Raw genomic sequence first — 16,423 nt, 5'->3', positions numbered from 1 at the left:
TCTCAACTCACCAGGCAGACACTGGCCCTCGTGTGAGGCGCAGTAGTAGACCTTGTAGGAGACTCCGTCCATGGCCAGACTAGGGCAGTAGTCGGGCCAGGTCAGGGTCATCTCGGTGGCGCCGCGACTCTGTACCGATACACTGTCCAGTTGCTGAGTGCGCTCTGAAGACACAGGGCAGGGGGAGAGTTGGTTAACGAACGCTTCACTGTGACACATTCCTTATACAGAGGATGATTCCCGAAACGGTTCATTGTTCAGAGTCGTTTAGGCGATGTCACAGCTAACGGCATACATAAATAACTTCAATTTCCAAGCCCCCAGTAGTCGGAAGCATGCATGAGAACAACCAGAGACAAAGAGGCTGCTGAATAGGGAATGGGCACACCGAGAACCGAGAACATAATCAGAAAACAGCGTGCCTCATAGCCAGCCCTCTGTTCAGTGTCAAAGATTGATGCCGAGGACACAAGTCCGTGTGTCTGGCGCCTCTCTGCGTCTCGGGCGTTTTCTCACCTCCACTGGCGAGCAGCACGCAGCGCGACCAGACCATGCCGCTGCTGGCGGCGCCGCGGTTGGCCGCCACGGCGAACTGATACTCGGCCGTGGCCGGCAGGCGCAGCGAGTGGTTCCGCAGAGAGCCGTCCACCACCGTCCAGTTCAGCTGGCCCTGGGAGGGAAGGTGGGAGACGTCAGTCACAGCACAGCACAGCACTGTGTATCACATATAATATCAGCCGGCACTGCAGATATATCACATACGCGCCGGATGTCACATCATAGCATAGCACAATTACACATGTAACAGGACAGCAGCCTACCACTGCGAATGACAGAAGTACAATCGGCTGACGCATCCAAATTTGCACATGAAGGGACCCGCAACGACGTTCTCCGCCATTCCCTCGACACTACGTCAACCGTATTTTGAACGCCAACAAAACTACAAACAAACAAAACAAATTTAGACCCAGGAAAAGATTAACGTTTCGAAACTGGAGTTCATGGTGCACTTTTCTGTACAAAAGCGCTTAACTTTAGGCGGTATATTCCCCAACTGCGCATTAGATCATAATACCACAACAGAAAAGGAACAAAACATACCTTTCACGTTACAGTTTGACCGTGAACAACTACCTCATCAACAAATACAGACGAATTTTGTCCGTTGCCGAGGACAAATGACCGAAAATCCACAAGCCACAATCCAGAATAAATAATTCATTATCATTCCTATCAGGATATCCATATGTGCAAGAATCCTAACCAAGCGTCATTAAGTGGCAAAGTAGAACATGTTCTATATAAGTACCCGTGAAGGGTTGGAAAACAGTGGTGGTAAAACTAAAACACGCCAGTCAATGCCCGTCGTGGTCTCACCTCGCACTGGAAGGGCCTGTCGCGCATGTGTTGACACCAGAACAGGGTGTAGTTATCGACGGGTGTGTCTGCCTTCTGCTCCCAGGCCAGTGTGTAGCTGCCGGGCGCCTCAGCCACCAGGGTGACGGGGTGGGGCCGAGGCAGCACTGAAAAACAAATGACAGAGAGCGTCAGTCACTGACTGGGGTTGGCGGAGGGACACTATACGCCGGCCAGCAGACCAACATTAGTCAAAAACAAGCAGACAGAGCTTAAGTAAAGTGTTTTTGAAATGTTAGCAGGCAGCAGCACAACTCACCGTCCTCCTGTTCGGGCACCACCAGGGTGGCCGGCTCGGCCGACTTGCCCTCCGAGTTGCACGCCGCGATGCTGAATTCGTGCCGGCCCAGGTCCAGGTCGCGGAACAGCGCGTACGCGTCTGTGGTGTTGTCGGGAGTGGCGGCGGCGCGGCCGGGCCGCAGCCGGACGGCACAGTAGCCGAACTGGGGACCGTTCTGCTCCTGTGCCTCGATCTGTTGCCAGTAGACGTAGACGGTGCGGGACGTGGCGCGGCCCACCAGGTCGAATGACCCCAGCGTGGTGCGCGGGGAGGCGGCAGGCACTGCAGAGCGGCGGAGGAGCGGTCAGCGATGGGGAAACGTTGCAATAGTTATATATTTTTATCATTAGTATAACACCCTGGAATTAATGTAAAAATATTGCAAAAATGGGTAACCTATAGGCTGTATTGTTTCAAAATATTCCACTTGCATTACAATGAAGGTGATCCTCACCACGATTCCCATAATACGTCGTGCGCATGACCCTCGCCCCGATCCATAAGCATGAGGTAAAGTCCCTGTCCCCTTCGTACGTTCTCCCCGTCTCTCACCGGTGGCCTGGGTGCGCAGCACAGTCTCCAGCGGCGGTGACCAGAGGTCCGGATAAGTCACCACGTCCGCCATACTGCTCCGCATCCGTACCGCGAACCGGTAGTCTGTGTTGGGCAGGAGGCCGGACACCAGCGTGTCGTTGGTCGTGTTCCGGCCCTTGGTGTGTTTCGAGTTGTGCATGAACTGCATGGCCGACGCGTCCACCGGCTGTGAAGGGGGTAAAAAGGAGGGGAGGTTAGATGACGAGAGCCAAGGTGTGGTGAAGCGAGAGTGGGAGCCAGAGTAAACAAGGACTGAAGAAACAGTGGCAAGAAAAAGAAAACATATCAAGGAACGCAAATAAGAAGGAAAAAAAACACAGGTGAAGCGGCGAAAAGCATGGCAAGAGTAAACAAGAATGAGGACAAGAATGATTAGGCAACTTTAAAAGAAAACTACTAAATGGCATAGACTGTCCTGAAAGTCATTCTTCGCTATTAAACTCCCTCCCTTCCCCAGCCCAAGTCATTCTTGGACGGTGAACCCTGCTACGTCATGGTAAAGGACAGACGGACAAGCAGTCCAGGAGTCCGGGCCAATCGCTCACCTGAGGAGTCTGGTTCCAGCGCGAGGTGTACTCGACGGAGAAGTCGATCGGCCTCGGGAAGCTGGCCATCGGGTGTCCGATCTCGGCCCGAAGCCGCACAGAGCTGGTGGTTAGGTTGGTGCCCCATACGCGAACGGGAGGCGCCGGACGCACTGAAAAGACAAAAGGTACAGTTAGTACTCAATGACCTAAATGAAATGAGATCGGCCCTGCTTCACCTCCCCCCAGCTGTGAACACGTGATTTTTAGGGGCGATCAACAGTCAACAGACGTCAGACGTCAGAAGCGTATCTCCGGAATCAGCGGACCGATCATCATCTACCCGTCCTGTATTTCGGTGCCGGCCGGCTGAGCCCACCCCCGGTTTACGGCTCCGGTCCGGCTGGTGGCATTACTCGCCGCCAGCTCTACCAGCCGGCACAGCACACAAACACACCTGTGGCGGCCGACCAGGAAAGTGGTGCGGCGGCGGCGGTGGTGTGCGCCGGACCGCATGACGTGATCCGCCGGACCGGTTCGGCCGCCCCTGATCCGGCGGCCTGTGAGCCGCGCTCTGAGCCGTGCGCCGTGCGCGGTACGCCCCGGCCAGCCCTCTGTCAGCCCCCCCGGTCCGGCGCCAGCCCCCGCACTACCCCAACAGCCCGAATCAACAGTCCGCCGGCACGCGACCCACGCACCAGCACCGCCAGTGTCCCGGCTGGCGTGCGCGGCTTGTCCCTCCGGCCCGCGACATGCCATGACGTCATTTGTGACGACGGTCCGGTCAGTGAAAGCGGCGCCATCAGCTCCATCGGCTCTCCAGGGCATTGAAATAACCCCCGGCGCATTAATGCCTCCTCAACATCGCATTAAATCCCTTCGGCGCCCCACAGGAAATGTTTCTGCTGACCCGCTCACGCCGGCGCAGATGCAGCGGCCGATGCCGCGGCTCTCGGGCGCACAGTCGCTCTATCGTCCACCAGGTGGCCCCTGCTGGCGCCGGCCTTGCGCGCGCGTGCGCAGCTCGCCAGAGTAGCGTTCGCCGAACGACCGCCGCAGCCGGCGTTCAGCGAAACGGGCCGGCGGCGACGGCCAGTGTGCGCGCGCGCGCCGCGCAGCGCCGAGTCGCCAGCGCCGAGCCGAGCCGAGCCGGACCACTAGCGCGAACTGATGACTCAAGCAGGAGCCGGCCGAGCTCGGCCCGACTGGGACCGGTTTCAGACGCTTCACGGGGCCGCCCGGGTCGCGGCCATGGGCCAACAGTGCCCCCCCCCCGCCCCCTCCGAGAACGGTCGATGTCGAGGGCCGTGCAGCAGGTCACAAGGCAGGTGACCCAGCCGTACTACAGGTGTCGTAGATCGTATGGTAGGCATTGCAGACATTGTATCAGATCCAAACTAACTAGTGCCTAATCTTGACCAGGAATCTCATAAGAATGTAGGTATAGGTTGAAGAGTCGAGAACACAATTCAAAAAAGTGCTTGTAAATCAACGACCACACTGCCCTGGCTTCTGGCGGTTTAGTCTCGCGCATCAGTTGTTACTCGGGACTGCAGTTTATCAAACGAAGCATATCTCACGTATCACCTGACAAAATGCCAAACGGTTCACTATGAATGGCGACGCTACATCCGTGCCAACTGCACATAATCAGCCATCAGTAGCCGTCGCGGCCCGGCCGCCCGTTTTGTGAATGTCTGTGCAGAGTGCACGCCGGCGCCGAGCGCTCTCGGCGGCACGGCGCAACGATATTGACCCGGCGCGTCAGGCAGGCAGGCGCGGCGGCCATCTTGGCTCGGTCGCCCGCCCGGTCACCGCCGCAGTACCGTCAGGAAGGCCGCGGCTGCAGCGGCGCCGCCGCGGCGGGCCGCAACCCCTGCAGCTCCGCCGCACGCACACCGGTGTGGGCCGGGAATAACCTACAGCAGCCCGCAGCTCCGGAGGGTGTCGCAGGGGGAACAGAGCCCGGGGGCACCTCCGGGGCGGCCCCGGTGGGGTGAGGCTGAGGGGGGCAGCGCGTCATGCCAGCGGCGGCGTGACGTCAGCCGGCGACGTCTCTCAGCGGGCGTTTAACCGCCGCTGGAAATAGACCAGCCGGGAAGGCCGCCGCCGGTCGACCGCCGCCAGCCCCGCCGCCGCGCCGGTCTCCCGGTGTAAACCGGGCGCCTCAGCTGCCAATGGGAGCCGCTCGCTTGCGCCCCAGGCATGTAGCGTCACGGGGGGTGACAGCTGGGTGACACTGGTGACAGCGCGAAGAGCTGACATTTGTGTCTTAGTGACGCGGTCGGCCATCATAATCGGCCTGAATCCTGTTCGGTACAGAAAATAACATTTCAAAATTATTGGAATCTCAACCAGTCGCCTGATCGGAAGGTGAAAACATCCTTATCAAAAAGGGAGCTCGACATGTCGACTCAAAGGTACAAAATAAAAAAATGATAAAGCGATTACGATCTCGATCAACTAGAAGCGCATCGTCCTTGCTGCAGCAGAATCATTAAGGACAAGCATATCTAAAGCAACTGGATTAACTATGCAACAAACCACAGCATGATGATCAACAATTCGAATGAGATCATCAGGAGCCGAATATCTTTATCGCTGTAAACACAGGGGTGACAAACAATCTTGCCCCCCTGGCGGTAGAATGTGGAACTGCTGACTGATTGTCGCCCCGCCCCTCGAGTGCCCGTACCACATCACCCGGCCTCCCATTGGCCGCCAGCTCAACCGCAACACACATTGTTTACACTTGGGAGCTCGTCGGCCCGGGCCGGGTGACCTGCAACTCGATCATCGCTACATTAGCGTCGCGACAGCACAGCAATAAGCTCCAGTGGCCATGCTGACCCCGCCGGCGCACCCGCGGCTGCCCGTAGCCCGACGGCCTGCCACCGAGCCCGGAGAATGCGCCGCACTCAGTCAATCAGTCAGTCAGTCAGCCATGGAGCGACTCCACGTGCCGCAGTGCGCCCTGATGAATGAAGTCCGCCATATTCTGCACCCACATCCGCTAACCATAGTCCACAACTGGCCGAGTTGTTGAATGACTCACGGTCACTGCACGCTAAAATCAATGGCCTGTGCCCGGCTAACTGTGCTGGCTGAGCGCGCACCAGTGGCCGGTACGCCAGCAATGCCCACTATTCCGCTAGTTGGCCGCGTCAACTCTAATAACCACGTTCAGCGGGCTAATGGCACTGCCGGAGCACCGCTGCAGATTTTACGAGGGGCGCCTCCGGACACGCGTCACACCCAAATCGCGGGCGCCGCGGGGCGCGGGCCCGACCGGCCGGGCCGCTCCGCCTCGGCCGCCGTGCCCTGTTGACATTGGCACGTGCCCCTGCAGAGGTATGGCTCCAACAACCCGGGCAGAGCCGAGACACGGTCCGCGGGGTGTTGGGCTGGCACGCCGGTTTGACACCACAGCGCGCGGGCGATACGCCTTACATACACACAGTATCACAGTGGTGCTCAGGATACACGCAGAACAGTGGCGCTTAGACACACTACAGCGAAAGACACTGCATCGCACGCATTGGATAGCAAATGCTTAGACCGTCTTGAGATATACATAGGTTGCAAGATAGACTTCGGAGTGGACTGGACTGGCTGGCTCCTATTCGCCATGATGCAAAATGCCTACGCTAATAACGATCTCACAAACAGTTCACCTTCGTGAAGAAGGTTGGAAAAATGGCTCCGAGTATAAATAAAAATATCCCAAGATTGCTACTGATTGACCATCCAGCCATCAAAGCATAGCAGTGCCCTGCATTTGGCATTTCGAAATGAAAAAAGTGGAAATTGAGCCCCATGGAGCGTAAGTACGATTTATGAAAGATTTCCAGTCCATTACATTGAAATGCCTTCGTAAGCTGCCAGTTGGCTGCTGTTTACCTCCATCCGTCCATCCGAACTCTTCTCAGGATGTTGGTCGACGTCAGCTCGCGCCGACTGTGACGTCAGCTCGGCGTGACGTCACGGGCGGCCATCGCGCGCAGCGAGCCCCCGTTCTGACCCCCACCCGCCCCCCGCGGTCCGCTGGGAGGGGGGAGGGGTGACGGACGCCGCTGGCCATGCGCCGTCGTCGTCGGCGTCGGCGGCCGGCGCGCGGCGGCGCCGAGTCGGCACAACACTTCCCAGAACGGACACCGCATCTCGGCTGGTTCGCCGGCCGGCCGCTGCACGACATGGCGCCACCGTCGCCGGGCCTGGGGCTGCGGCGACGGCGGCAGCGGTACCTACGGTAAAGAACTGGATACGTGGTGACGTTTAGTCATCACATTTTGATGTTTTACGCTTCTTTCGTTTCAGCTCCACTTTCAGCCCGTCTGAGTGATCTCAGTGTTTGATATGAAAGCACCGGCCGCACTGGCGGTGTTTTATGTTCGTGTGAAACCAGCTCCTCACATTTGCATGCACGATCGCAGGAACACAGGCCGCGACAGAAATAAGCCGTATTCAATACAGCTCAAAAACGCGGAATGTAACGAGAATGAGGAGTTAGTCCGGCACTGGAACTGATAAGCTCCTTCATGCTTCATGTACCGCAAAACAATTAGAGGAATAAGTCCGGCACCTGAAAGGGACATTCAAGGCGAAGAGCGAATATGAACAACAAAAAGCATGAAACGTCGGCTGTATAGCAGACACTGAGATGGCCCAAAAGCACGACCTCTATTCCCCTCGCAAGCTGTCACCTTGTTCGCGGTACACATGAGGCCGCCGGACCGAAATAGAGCTCCCAGGAGTCTGAGTGGGCACAGCGGCGGCCGGCGCTGCCTTCATAGAACACCCCCTGTTCCCCTTCCCCCTCAGTCGGACGGGAATTCCTGGCCTGACCCGCGAACAGTGTCGGCGGATGCGCCCTGTAACCGACGCCGGCAGTCGGTCCGATCCCAGTGACACCGACCCACCTTCAATCACAACGGCGGAACAAGGAATTTGATGAAGGTTGAATGGCTTTCCGAACAGTTTCACACCCACACCGTTAATAACGTAACCATGCTCAGGAGAAAAGTACCCGGATCCGGTCCGTAAACTTAATGTCTTTGACAATTTAGGCAACAGTGCCACTTCAAACATGTTCCTGAAACCTATGTACTGGACGCCACGGTACACGTTTGCTTGGACACAATGTCTGTGTGCTTAGAGACATGCTGGCTCTTGCTCTGCACTGCAAGGTGTGCCTGGAGCTAATAGCATAGCTGAGACCTACGAAGTCATCTGCTCAGTAGTCATCACCTCTTATGCGAGGTGAAGTGAGCTCCCCTCTCCCCGCTCGGAGACCGATGGGTCGGTCCACCCATCTGCTACACCGCCGCCCCTGGTCGAGACACCGAACACCACTCAGGGCGGCACGCGGCCTCCCGCGGCGCCGGCGCACCGGAACCTAATATGGCCTGCGTCCCTGGCACCGTCCAAAGGACGCCACTGCACTTTAACGCCTGCTGGCTGCTGTGCTCCCTTTGCCTTCCACATGCGGGCTCTCCAGACGGACCTCACTGAAGGCCCCTTTCCCACTCAGTGCGGTGAGTCGGCAAATTCGGAACTGCAGCGCTTCTGAGATTCGCTCACGAATCGGGCGCCGGCCAACGCAAACAGCCGCCGGCCGACCGTCGGCTGTCGGACTCGGGCAGTGGGCACCAACCTGCAGTCGACAGCAGTCAGAGGTGTGCATGGGACCGCAGTCAGAGGTCTGACAGACGTCATATCATATCGGTACGGCTCGCAGCCGCTGATGTCCGAGAGACCGACGCAGATGCTGACTGCATATGGTCAAGCGATTAATCGTCAGCAAAAGCAGCATCGGCTGAGCTCAGTACCGCAACAACGCCTGATCTTTTTAATTCAGCAATGATCGTCTTGCAGAGCCTGTATCATTGCGCGGATCAGCGATGACATTCAACCCTCCAATGAGTGTCCCAGATGCAATCCAGGTTTTTATTATTAGAGGCATATGGAGATTCGGCTGACCTCAACCTGTGGTCAGGTTTCAGGTATCTCGGAATGTTTGACATTTCGGTATGCCTTGTGGTCAATTTCAATATGGCAGCCTCGTGTACTTTATGTATCTATGATCAGGAGAGCCACATGTGTTTAACCCGAGCCCCAGAGGTCACCTGTCTCCATGAGGCCTAAAAATCCAGTACCGTTGGCTTCCCCTCATTGAGAACAGCACACCCGCTGTTACTCCGAAGCTCCATCTCCGTAACAAGGTTCAAACAAGAGGCCGACAGTAACCGCCCTTGTCCCATCGCGGATGGTAAAATGACCGGTGCCGGCGAGGGTTATCGTCTCATCACGCATATGAAGCAGTGCCACCCTGCCCAGTGCTTATACAGCAGACACCCAGTGCACATGTCAGAATGAAGCGCTTCCAGCAACCGGTCAAGATGACACAGCAGTTCAATGGCGCTTTCCATAGTGTCTGCCGGTGCGGTGTGGAGTCGCTCGGCGGCCGGCTGCTCACCTGTCACTCAATGATCGAGGGCCGGCGGTCGGCAGACAGGCACAGGTGCCGCGACTCGGCGACACGGGGCACCTGGACCGAACAGCTCCGTACTCACCGATCTCGTAGGTGCTCAGGACGAAGTCGCTGCTGGCGTTGCCGAGCTCGTTGTAGGCGTTCATCACCATGCGGAACGTCTCGTGCGAGAAGCGGAAGTTGTTCTCGCTGACGAGACAGGAGACGGTGCGAGTCTGACCAGGCCGCAGCGGCCGCCGGATCGCGGTGATGTTGCAAGGCTTCCTGTGAGACACGGACAGGACAACAGTCAAACATCCAACAAGAAACGAGGTACGAGATTACGAGAAATTTAGGAAGAATAAATACAAAACGCGTCCTAAAATCAACAAACTTAAGTGTCTTTCTAAGGCATTCACATACAGGAACCACACCTCAATAGTCTCGAAAACGGCTTAGTAGACTTAAACCTCATACGATCATGATCATTTTTGCTAGCTCTCCCCTCCGCTACATGCTTGGCGGGTTGAGATACCGCTGGCCGGCCAGTAAGGTCTATCCGGACCCCGCCGGCTGGACCAAGCCGTATAGGCGTATAGCACACAGCATTGGCCCACTGCACGGGGCGGCTGGCGAAGCCCCATCCCCGTCCCCAGCGGGCTCTCCGCACAGCGCCGGGCGCGGCCAGCTCCGACTGTCAGCCTTAAAAGTCGCGCAGTGCCGCAAACTCATGACTTGGTAATATATGTCACCAGGAATAGAGAAGGCTGCATACATATCGAAGTCCTCGAAGGGTTTCGCTGTATAAGGGAGACGTCCTTCTGTCCACAAGAGAACAATGAGGAGAAACTGACACGATCGCCGAGATAAGCTTTGCTCTGCGCGGTTGACTGGGAATGGCTTCACCTTCTGACGCGGGTGGATCGCCAGTCACCTCTGTTTGTCCGCGGCGGCTCAGAGGCGGTCGGCCGTCGGCGCGCGGCGGCCCTGACCCCGTCGTCGCCGCCGCCGCCGCCTGCTGGATGCCCGCGCGATCAATACGGAGCTGCAGGTACCGCGCCGCGCCGGTGGTGCGCGCCGCTCGGCCGGCCGTCAGCGGATCGACAGGCGCCGCCGGGACGCCGCCTGCTGGCCCATTGAGCCGGCCTATTGCCCCACAGCACGTCTACCGATCCTGGGTAGAAGTGGCCAGCCACAGCGCCGCTCCGAACGGAGGCCAGAATATCAGACATCGCGCAGCCCGTGTCATGTAGCCGGCGCATCCCAGCTATGCTCAAATGACAGCAGAGAGACATAGCAACGAAGAACAGGTTGGAACATACTGCAAATGCAACAAACAGGATGGGCTAAGGTGGATTAGGGCCAAAAGGCCCAGCCGAATGAATCAAGCCCAAAGCGGATGGTAAATCGGGAGACATTCCAGTCATTAAGGAGGATGTCGAGACCTAACCCGAATAAGCTTCAACTTCTGACGGAGAACCGGCTAAGGAGTTGAGGCAGCAATGCCCTGAAATGAGCTCAGGCTGGATTTGCATCGAGCAGTTCACGGATTATTTTCCACAGATCTGATGATGGGTGTAACTTTTATACGTGGCGGCCCGAGATGGCATCTTACTGGGAAAATCCGGCGTTCAGACGTTGCTGGCGATCTCGGTGCCGAGGCTTACCCATGGAAAGGCCCCGCTTCCCGTCACGAAAGGGTTCGGTGCTGTGTCCCAGAGCGGTCCAGAACTCCGTCACGGGGTGTCTCGACCCGGTCCTTTACGGAAGGGCAGGCACAAGGGCGTAGAGAACAGATGGGGTATCTCTGACGACCTTCATAGAACATCCTTGAACGTTTGGAGTTTAATTCAGCCTACAATTATCGCCTAATGAAGCATGAGCATTGAGTCATTACTGCGTAATTGAATCCGACAGGCAACAAATGGAAAAGTTTCATTCTTTTCAATTTCACCAGGATAAATATATGTTATAAAATACCGCGCTTGTATTGTGCAAACCTCTCGTCGAAAATTCAAAGAAAACCATTCACGAAAATTGTCACGGAAAATCGAAAATTGGGTCGAAAAAGGTGAAGCAAGGTAAAATTGAGAAAACCCCAAAGCAAAGTACTCTGATCACTGTCATCACTTCAAATATATAAGATCGCTGTAGATGTGACTTTCGAAACGACGATGCCCACACAGTCTTGACTCCATCCGCCTTCAAAATCGTTCCAGGGTTCTTCTTTAACAGGCTTTGAGGCAAGATGGATTACGTTCATAGTCGGCCTTTGTGTCACAAAAGAATCAGGCTTTGTGTCACTAAAGGACCCAGCTATATCTGGTTAAGGAGCAGTTAATGTGCCTACACCTTGCGCCACGGAAGGATCCGGGTTGGTGCCACGAAACGTTAGGCCAAATGGCCCGGAACACACCATTGGGCAGTGACGTAAGCACCAGGAAGTCACTTACCAAATTCCCAGAGGGGTGGGCATTCCATTGGGGACAATGGAAGTGCAACTCAATAAAAATGCAGCCAACACAAAGATGCCGATGCAGCCTGAGATACAGCTCTGAGGTCCTCGGAGACCTAACTGGTGTTTGGTGACGTGTCTGACCACAGCTCAATAACAATGCCGAGTAAAGCCTCAACCGCTGGCGACCGGTCACATATAATCCCTAAAAATGTCCCATGCAAAACCTGTCCTGCCGCTACAGGCCGACACTCCCCGAGGTCTGGAGGGGGAGGGGAGGCGGGTCGCCACTGCACCGGTGCACAGCACCGTCCCGACGCCGTCTCCCGGCCGGGTCAATCACTCCCCTCCTCAGAGGTCGGCCAAGTCGAGGGGGCTGGACGGGTTGGTACCGGCAACGGTCACCTGCCCCGAGTTCTCAGAACGACCGAGGAACACCAGCACAGCGGAGGGCAACGAAAAAACATCGAAGGTCAGGACTCAACTAATTGCAACTGGTTGATAAGGTCGAGTTGCTGATAATTCTCATGTTGGTTAAAAATTATTGACGATAAAAGATTACAATTGTACTGATGAACGTAAGAGACTTAACATGCTAATCATGTTGATCAATACAAAAGCAGCATTATTCCGAACAGAGCCAATTAAAGTTTAGGAGACATGCATGAAAGACGGTTGATCTTCAAACATTTTCTACACATTCTATTAAAGCAAGCTGCAAAAATGTAAATCATGCAAGTCCTGAAGCGAAATGGCGATCCTAGTCAATCTACAGTTGTAAGCTAATGAAGACGTCAGAGGGGCAATAGACCAACAGAAATGTATTCATTGGAATACTTCCCCTACCCCGAATTGCTCGTGAGTTCCGGCAACCACGGCTGACGGGCGGTGAGAGCGCCGTGGTAAGGAACCCCAGCAGCCGTATCTGCTCAGACAGCAACACAACCCTCCCAGCGCCGGCTGGCTGCAGGGCACGCCTCCCTGGGGCCCGTGTCCTTCCGCGGCACTTCACGGGTCATTCTAGTCGCCCCACGCGGCGATCGGCCGAGCCGTGTAGCACATGTGTGGCCAACCCTGCCCTCCCCACGGCCGAGATGGAGTCGCAGCGAGGGCCGCGAGCCGGCGGCGCCACCAGCCGCGCGGCTTTAAACAAACGTGCAGGGCGTGCAACCATGCCGGCGTCACGGCGGCCCGACCCGGGCCGGGCCGGGCCGGCCGGCCGGCGGCCACCGCGTGACGGATGGTGGCAGCTCAAGGCTGGCGGCCCGGGGCGCCGGCCGGTGCACCGCCGGGCCGGCCGGTCAGAGAGCAGGCGCACAGCACCGCCCCCGCCCTCCAGCCGGCTCCGTTATTTACGGCGGCCGTGTCAAGTTATACGGCAGGTAATGACGGTCGCTGGTGCAGCCGGCCACTGGCGGCTCCGCTCCGGCCCCGGGCGCGCCGGCAGCGCCCGCGGCGCCCGCCCGCCCGCCGTACAGACGGCAGATAGAACTCACCTGTACCGGGCGATACGCGTCATCGTGCGGTACTCGGGCTCGTAACGAGTGCGGATCGCGTTGAACGGCTCTCGCCAGGTGCAGTTGACCGCCTGCCAATTTTGTGAGACGCACCGGAATCCCTCCACAGGCAGCGGAGGGTCTGTGAAAAAGGCAAAGGGTAGCGTGAGACACAGGGCAGGCGCAGCTCCGCCCGATCTGATGATGGGGTCACGGGCGTCACAAACGGCTGGAGCCCGACGTCACTCAGTCACCGTTCAGTACAGGGTTACATTGGTCACACGATGGTCAACTTTTCCTTTGGCGATGTCCTTCACTGTTCATTTCCTACTTGGATTCCACATTCATGGCTTCGATTGATGGCAATATTTAGCAATGGGCAATGTAATAAATGTACGTTGGTGCTTGAACGTCTAATTTCGTCGCTTTATGCAACAGTTGCTAACGCCACGCAGAATTATCACTCCGGACGGTTCACTTTGAGGTAAAGCCCCGCGAAAAATGATACGCATGACGCACATGACAACGAAGGACACAAAACGTTACGTCACTGGCCCCGTTTCCATGGATACTTTTGATCCGTATCAGTAAATGAGGATTAGATAACCGGATATGATGCGAAAATATAAGTACAGGAAAGAGATAATGAAAAAAGCTAATCCACTTTGAAGTTTTGCATGTAATAAGCAGATCAAAGAAAACTACACGACTAAAATTTGTTAAACCGGATCAAAGTTCATAAGAGCCCATGAAAACAGAATCATTGTGCAGTGTGTGCACAAACGTCAGCTCCACTTCAGTCAAGCCTGCCGGCGAAACGAAAAGCAGAAAGTGGCCTGGAGGGGACGATGTCCGTCCCGGAGCAGTCTCCGTTTCCAACTCACCGCCGATGTTGACGTTGTTTGTGCAGATGCCCAAAGTGGGAGTGGTCTTGTGACGCAGTCGGCACGCGTACGAGTAGCGGGCTCTCCTCTCGAGCCGGTCCGTCAGCCGCAGCATGGTACTGTTCAACACCTGGCGACAAATACAGGCGTCAGTGTCGGCCTCCGCGGTACTCGGTGTTTTAGAATAACGCTTATAAATAGCTCACCTACAGCTTATTAGACGGATATAGAAGGATATGAATCAGGAAAAGAAAAGGACTGGTGATATTAAGCAAGCCCATAAGCGCAAAAAAATAAAGAAAAATGGCCGCCCGTGCGCGTCGTTTCATTTCAACCCCACCGCATAACTGTGTCACCTAAAAAGATGGCGGCGCAGTCATTTGAGACTGTGAGCCGAACAAGCCGACACCTTGCCGCCGTCTACCATTGGGGACCCGTACTGTGACGACATCGGTAATGGTATCCGTACTTCTCAACCCCAATGATTCAGGCTCAGCGTCCGATACTTCAGACCCGGACTATGACATCGTCGGTAGTGACACCCGTACCACGTCCCCACCGAAACACCACCAGAGGCTCACCGTCTGACACATCAGACACGTGCCGTGACGTCGACAATACCACGTCTCAACCTAAACGAGGTACCACAGCCTGGCAGTGGAGACACGGGCCCTCATGAACACCCCACTCTTCCTCTGACCCGAACTCACCTCATAGTTATCTGCGGCCACCTCCGTCCGTCGGAAGCCGCCGACGGCCAGCTCCTCGGAGCGAGTGAAGTAGAGATCGTTGGCCGTGTAGCCGGCCACCTTCGGGTGGGCCGGGTCGATCTGGCAGGTAATACTGAACTCCGTGTTGGGCCGCACGTTGATATCCTGGCTAGGATATGTCGCTGCGGAAAGAGACAAAGGGTATGGTTAACGAAATGTCATGGGATGGCGATATGGAGATATCCAATGGTCACGCTTGTAAAGAAAGGCCGAAGGGAAAGATAAGATGACAAAGTAATTCGTAACGAGCATCCCATATTCCGAGAGCGAAAAACATTAAATGAACTTTTTTCAATCGCACACGGTAAATTCCACTGCAGTTAACAAAAGCATAAAACCATACTCAACTTTCAATACGAAAACAAGCAACGAGCCTTTCTGCAACCACGGATCGGCGCATTTATGGCGAGCCTTTGTGTATACGTTCGGTTCGTTGAATGTTCTGGACCTGCCTACTCAAATCACGAGTTCAATCAATGCTAGTAAATCTGCGACGGCCACATGACCAATGGCTGTAATCGCCTGAACAAATCGCAATATGGCTGCAGGCCACTGCCGACTCAATTCAATGGCAGCACGCCGCTCAGCCCCGTTCTCAGTTGCCAGAGCACGCGACAACGAGCATATGGAGAGGCAGGGGCAAGTGTGATAGCGAGATAAGTTGGGTGGAGCGATTGTTCGCGACTGACAACACGGGCTATCTGAGGCCCAACAGAGCCTGATAGGGCCGCGGGCAGACGACGGCACCAGGGGGTCGACCTAGACAGAGACCGTGGTGCTGCGACCGGCCAGCGGAGTCTCGGTCGCCGAGTGTCAACAGCGCGCCCATCATGGAGCCGCTACGGGGGAATCAACATTTCTTGCGAACCAGCGGTGCTAATTGTGCAATTTTTATGTGCCTGCCATAACACTCAATAAAGAATTTAGACATCAAGGGACGCGTGTTTATCATTAAGGCTTATTACATCCTTCCGTCGCATAATGCTCTTATGAAAAAAAGACCAATGAAAATTAAGTGACAATTCGCATAGCGGCATCATCAGAGCACAAATACATTTTTGAACAGTGATTAGGAAGATTAAGTGCGACTTTCAGGATGCGACCAAAAATTTGATGAGAAAAATGTACAAAAGCCACCTTATTTGGAGGGCTATTCAGGTTATTTGCTTTATTACAAAAAGCAACAAAGGTTGCATAGTATTTATACTCTTATCGGACATGCAAGCACAACAAATGAACCGGATTTCCTCATAGATTTAGGGCGAATTAAATTTAAGCTCATCGTGGAAACAGGGCTAATAGAACTCAACTTCATTTATAAATGAGAAAACTTTGCGGATTTGCCATATTTGGGTGTCAACCTTTTGTTGCACCAAATCTTTTGCAACATAGGCAGTAGTCACCGTAAATTAGCGGTGTTAATTTCCCAGCTTATCACTAACAATGCCCGAGGCGGTGGGCGCACTCAAAAGGACAGGCCTCCTTCAGAATGGTGTGATCTCCTAGCCCGGCCCAAAGCTCCCCATATTGAC

General features: G+C 55.5%; 1 protein-coding gene across 3 annotated transcripts in view; it reads right to left on the bottom strand.

Annotated features, from left to right (window-relative positions):
• LOC122384199 (cytokine receptor-like) overlaps window positions 1–16,423 on the bottom strand; it is a 39,509-nt gene that overhangs the window by 3,990 nt on the left and 19,096 nt on the right. For all 3 annotated transcript variants that reach the window (XM_043371310.1, XM_043371307.1, XM_043371308.1), the window contains exons 3-12: window positions 14,832–15,013; window positions 14,122–14,251; window positions 13,238–13,379; window positions 9,390–9,571; window positions 2,839–2,990; window positions 2,252–2,459; window positions 1,679–1,981; window positions 1,381–1,526; window positions 517–670; window positions 12–164 (exon numbers count right to left, since the gene is read on the bottom strand). In XM_043371310.1, the coding sequence (XP_043227245.1) occupies window positions 12–164; window positions 517–670; window positions 1,381–1,526; window positions 1,679–1,981; window positions 2,252–2,459; window positions 2,839–2,990; window positions 9,390–9,571; window positions 13,238–13,379; window positions 14,122–14,251; window positions 14,832–15,013 (1,752 nt within the window). The remainder of the gene's footprint in view (window positions 1–11; window positions 165–516; window positions 671–1,380; window positions 1,527–1,678; window positions 1,982–2,251; window positions 2,460–2,838; window positions 2,991–9,389; window positions 9,572–13,237; window positions 13,380–14,121; window positions 14,252–14,831; window positions 15,014–16,423) is intronic.

This window comes from Amphibalanus amphitrite, unplaced genomic scaffold (genome assembly GCF_019059575.1).
Source record: "Amphibalanus amphitrite isolate SeventyFive unplaced genomic scaffold, NRLGWU_Aamphi_draft 000183F_arrow, whole genome shotgun sequence".
Lineage (NCBI taxonomy): Eukaryota > Metazoa > Arthropoda > Thecostraca > Balanomorpha > Balanidae > Amphibalanus > Amphibalanus amphitrite.
This window is presented reverse-complemented; position numbering and strand designations above follow the sequence as displayed.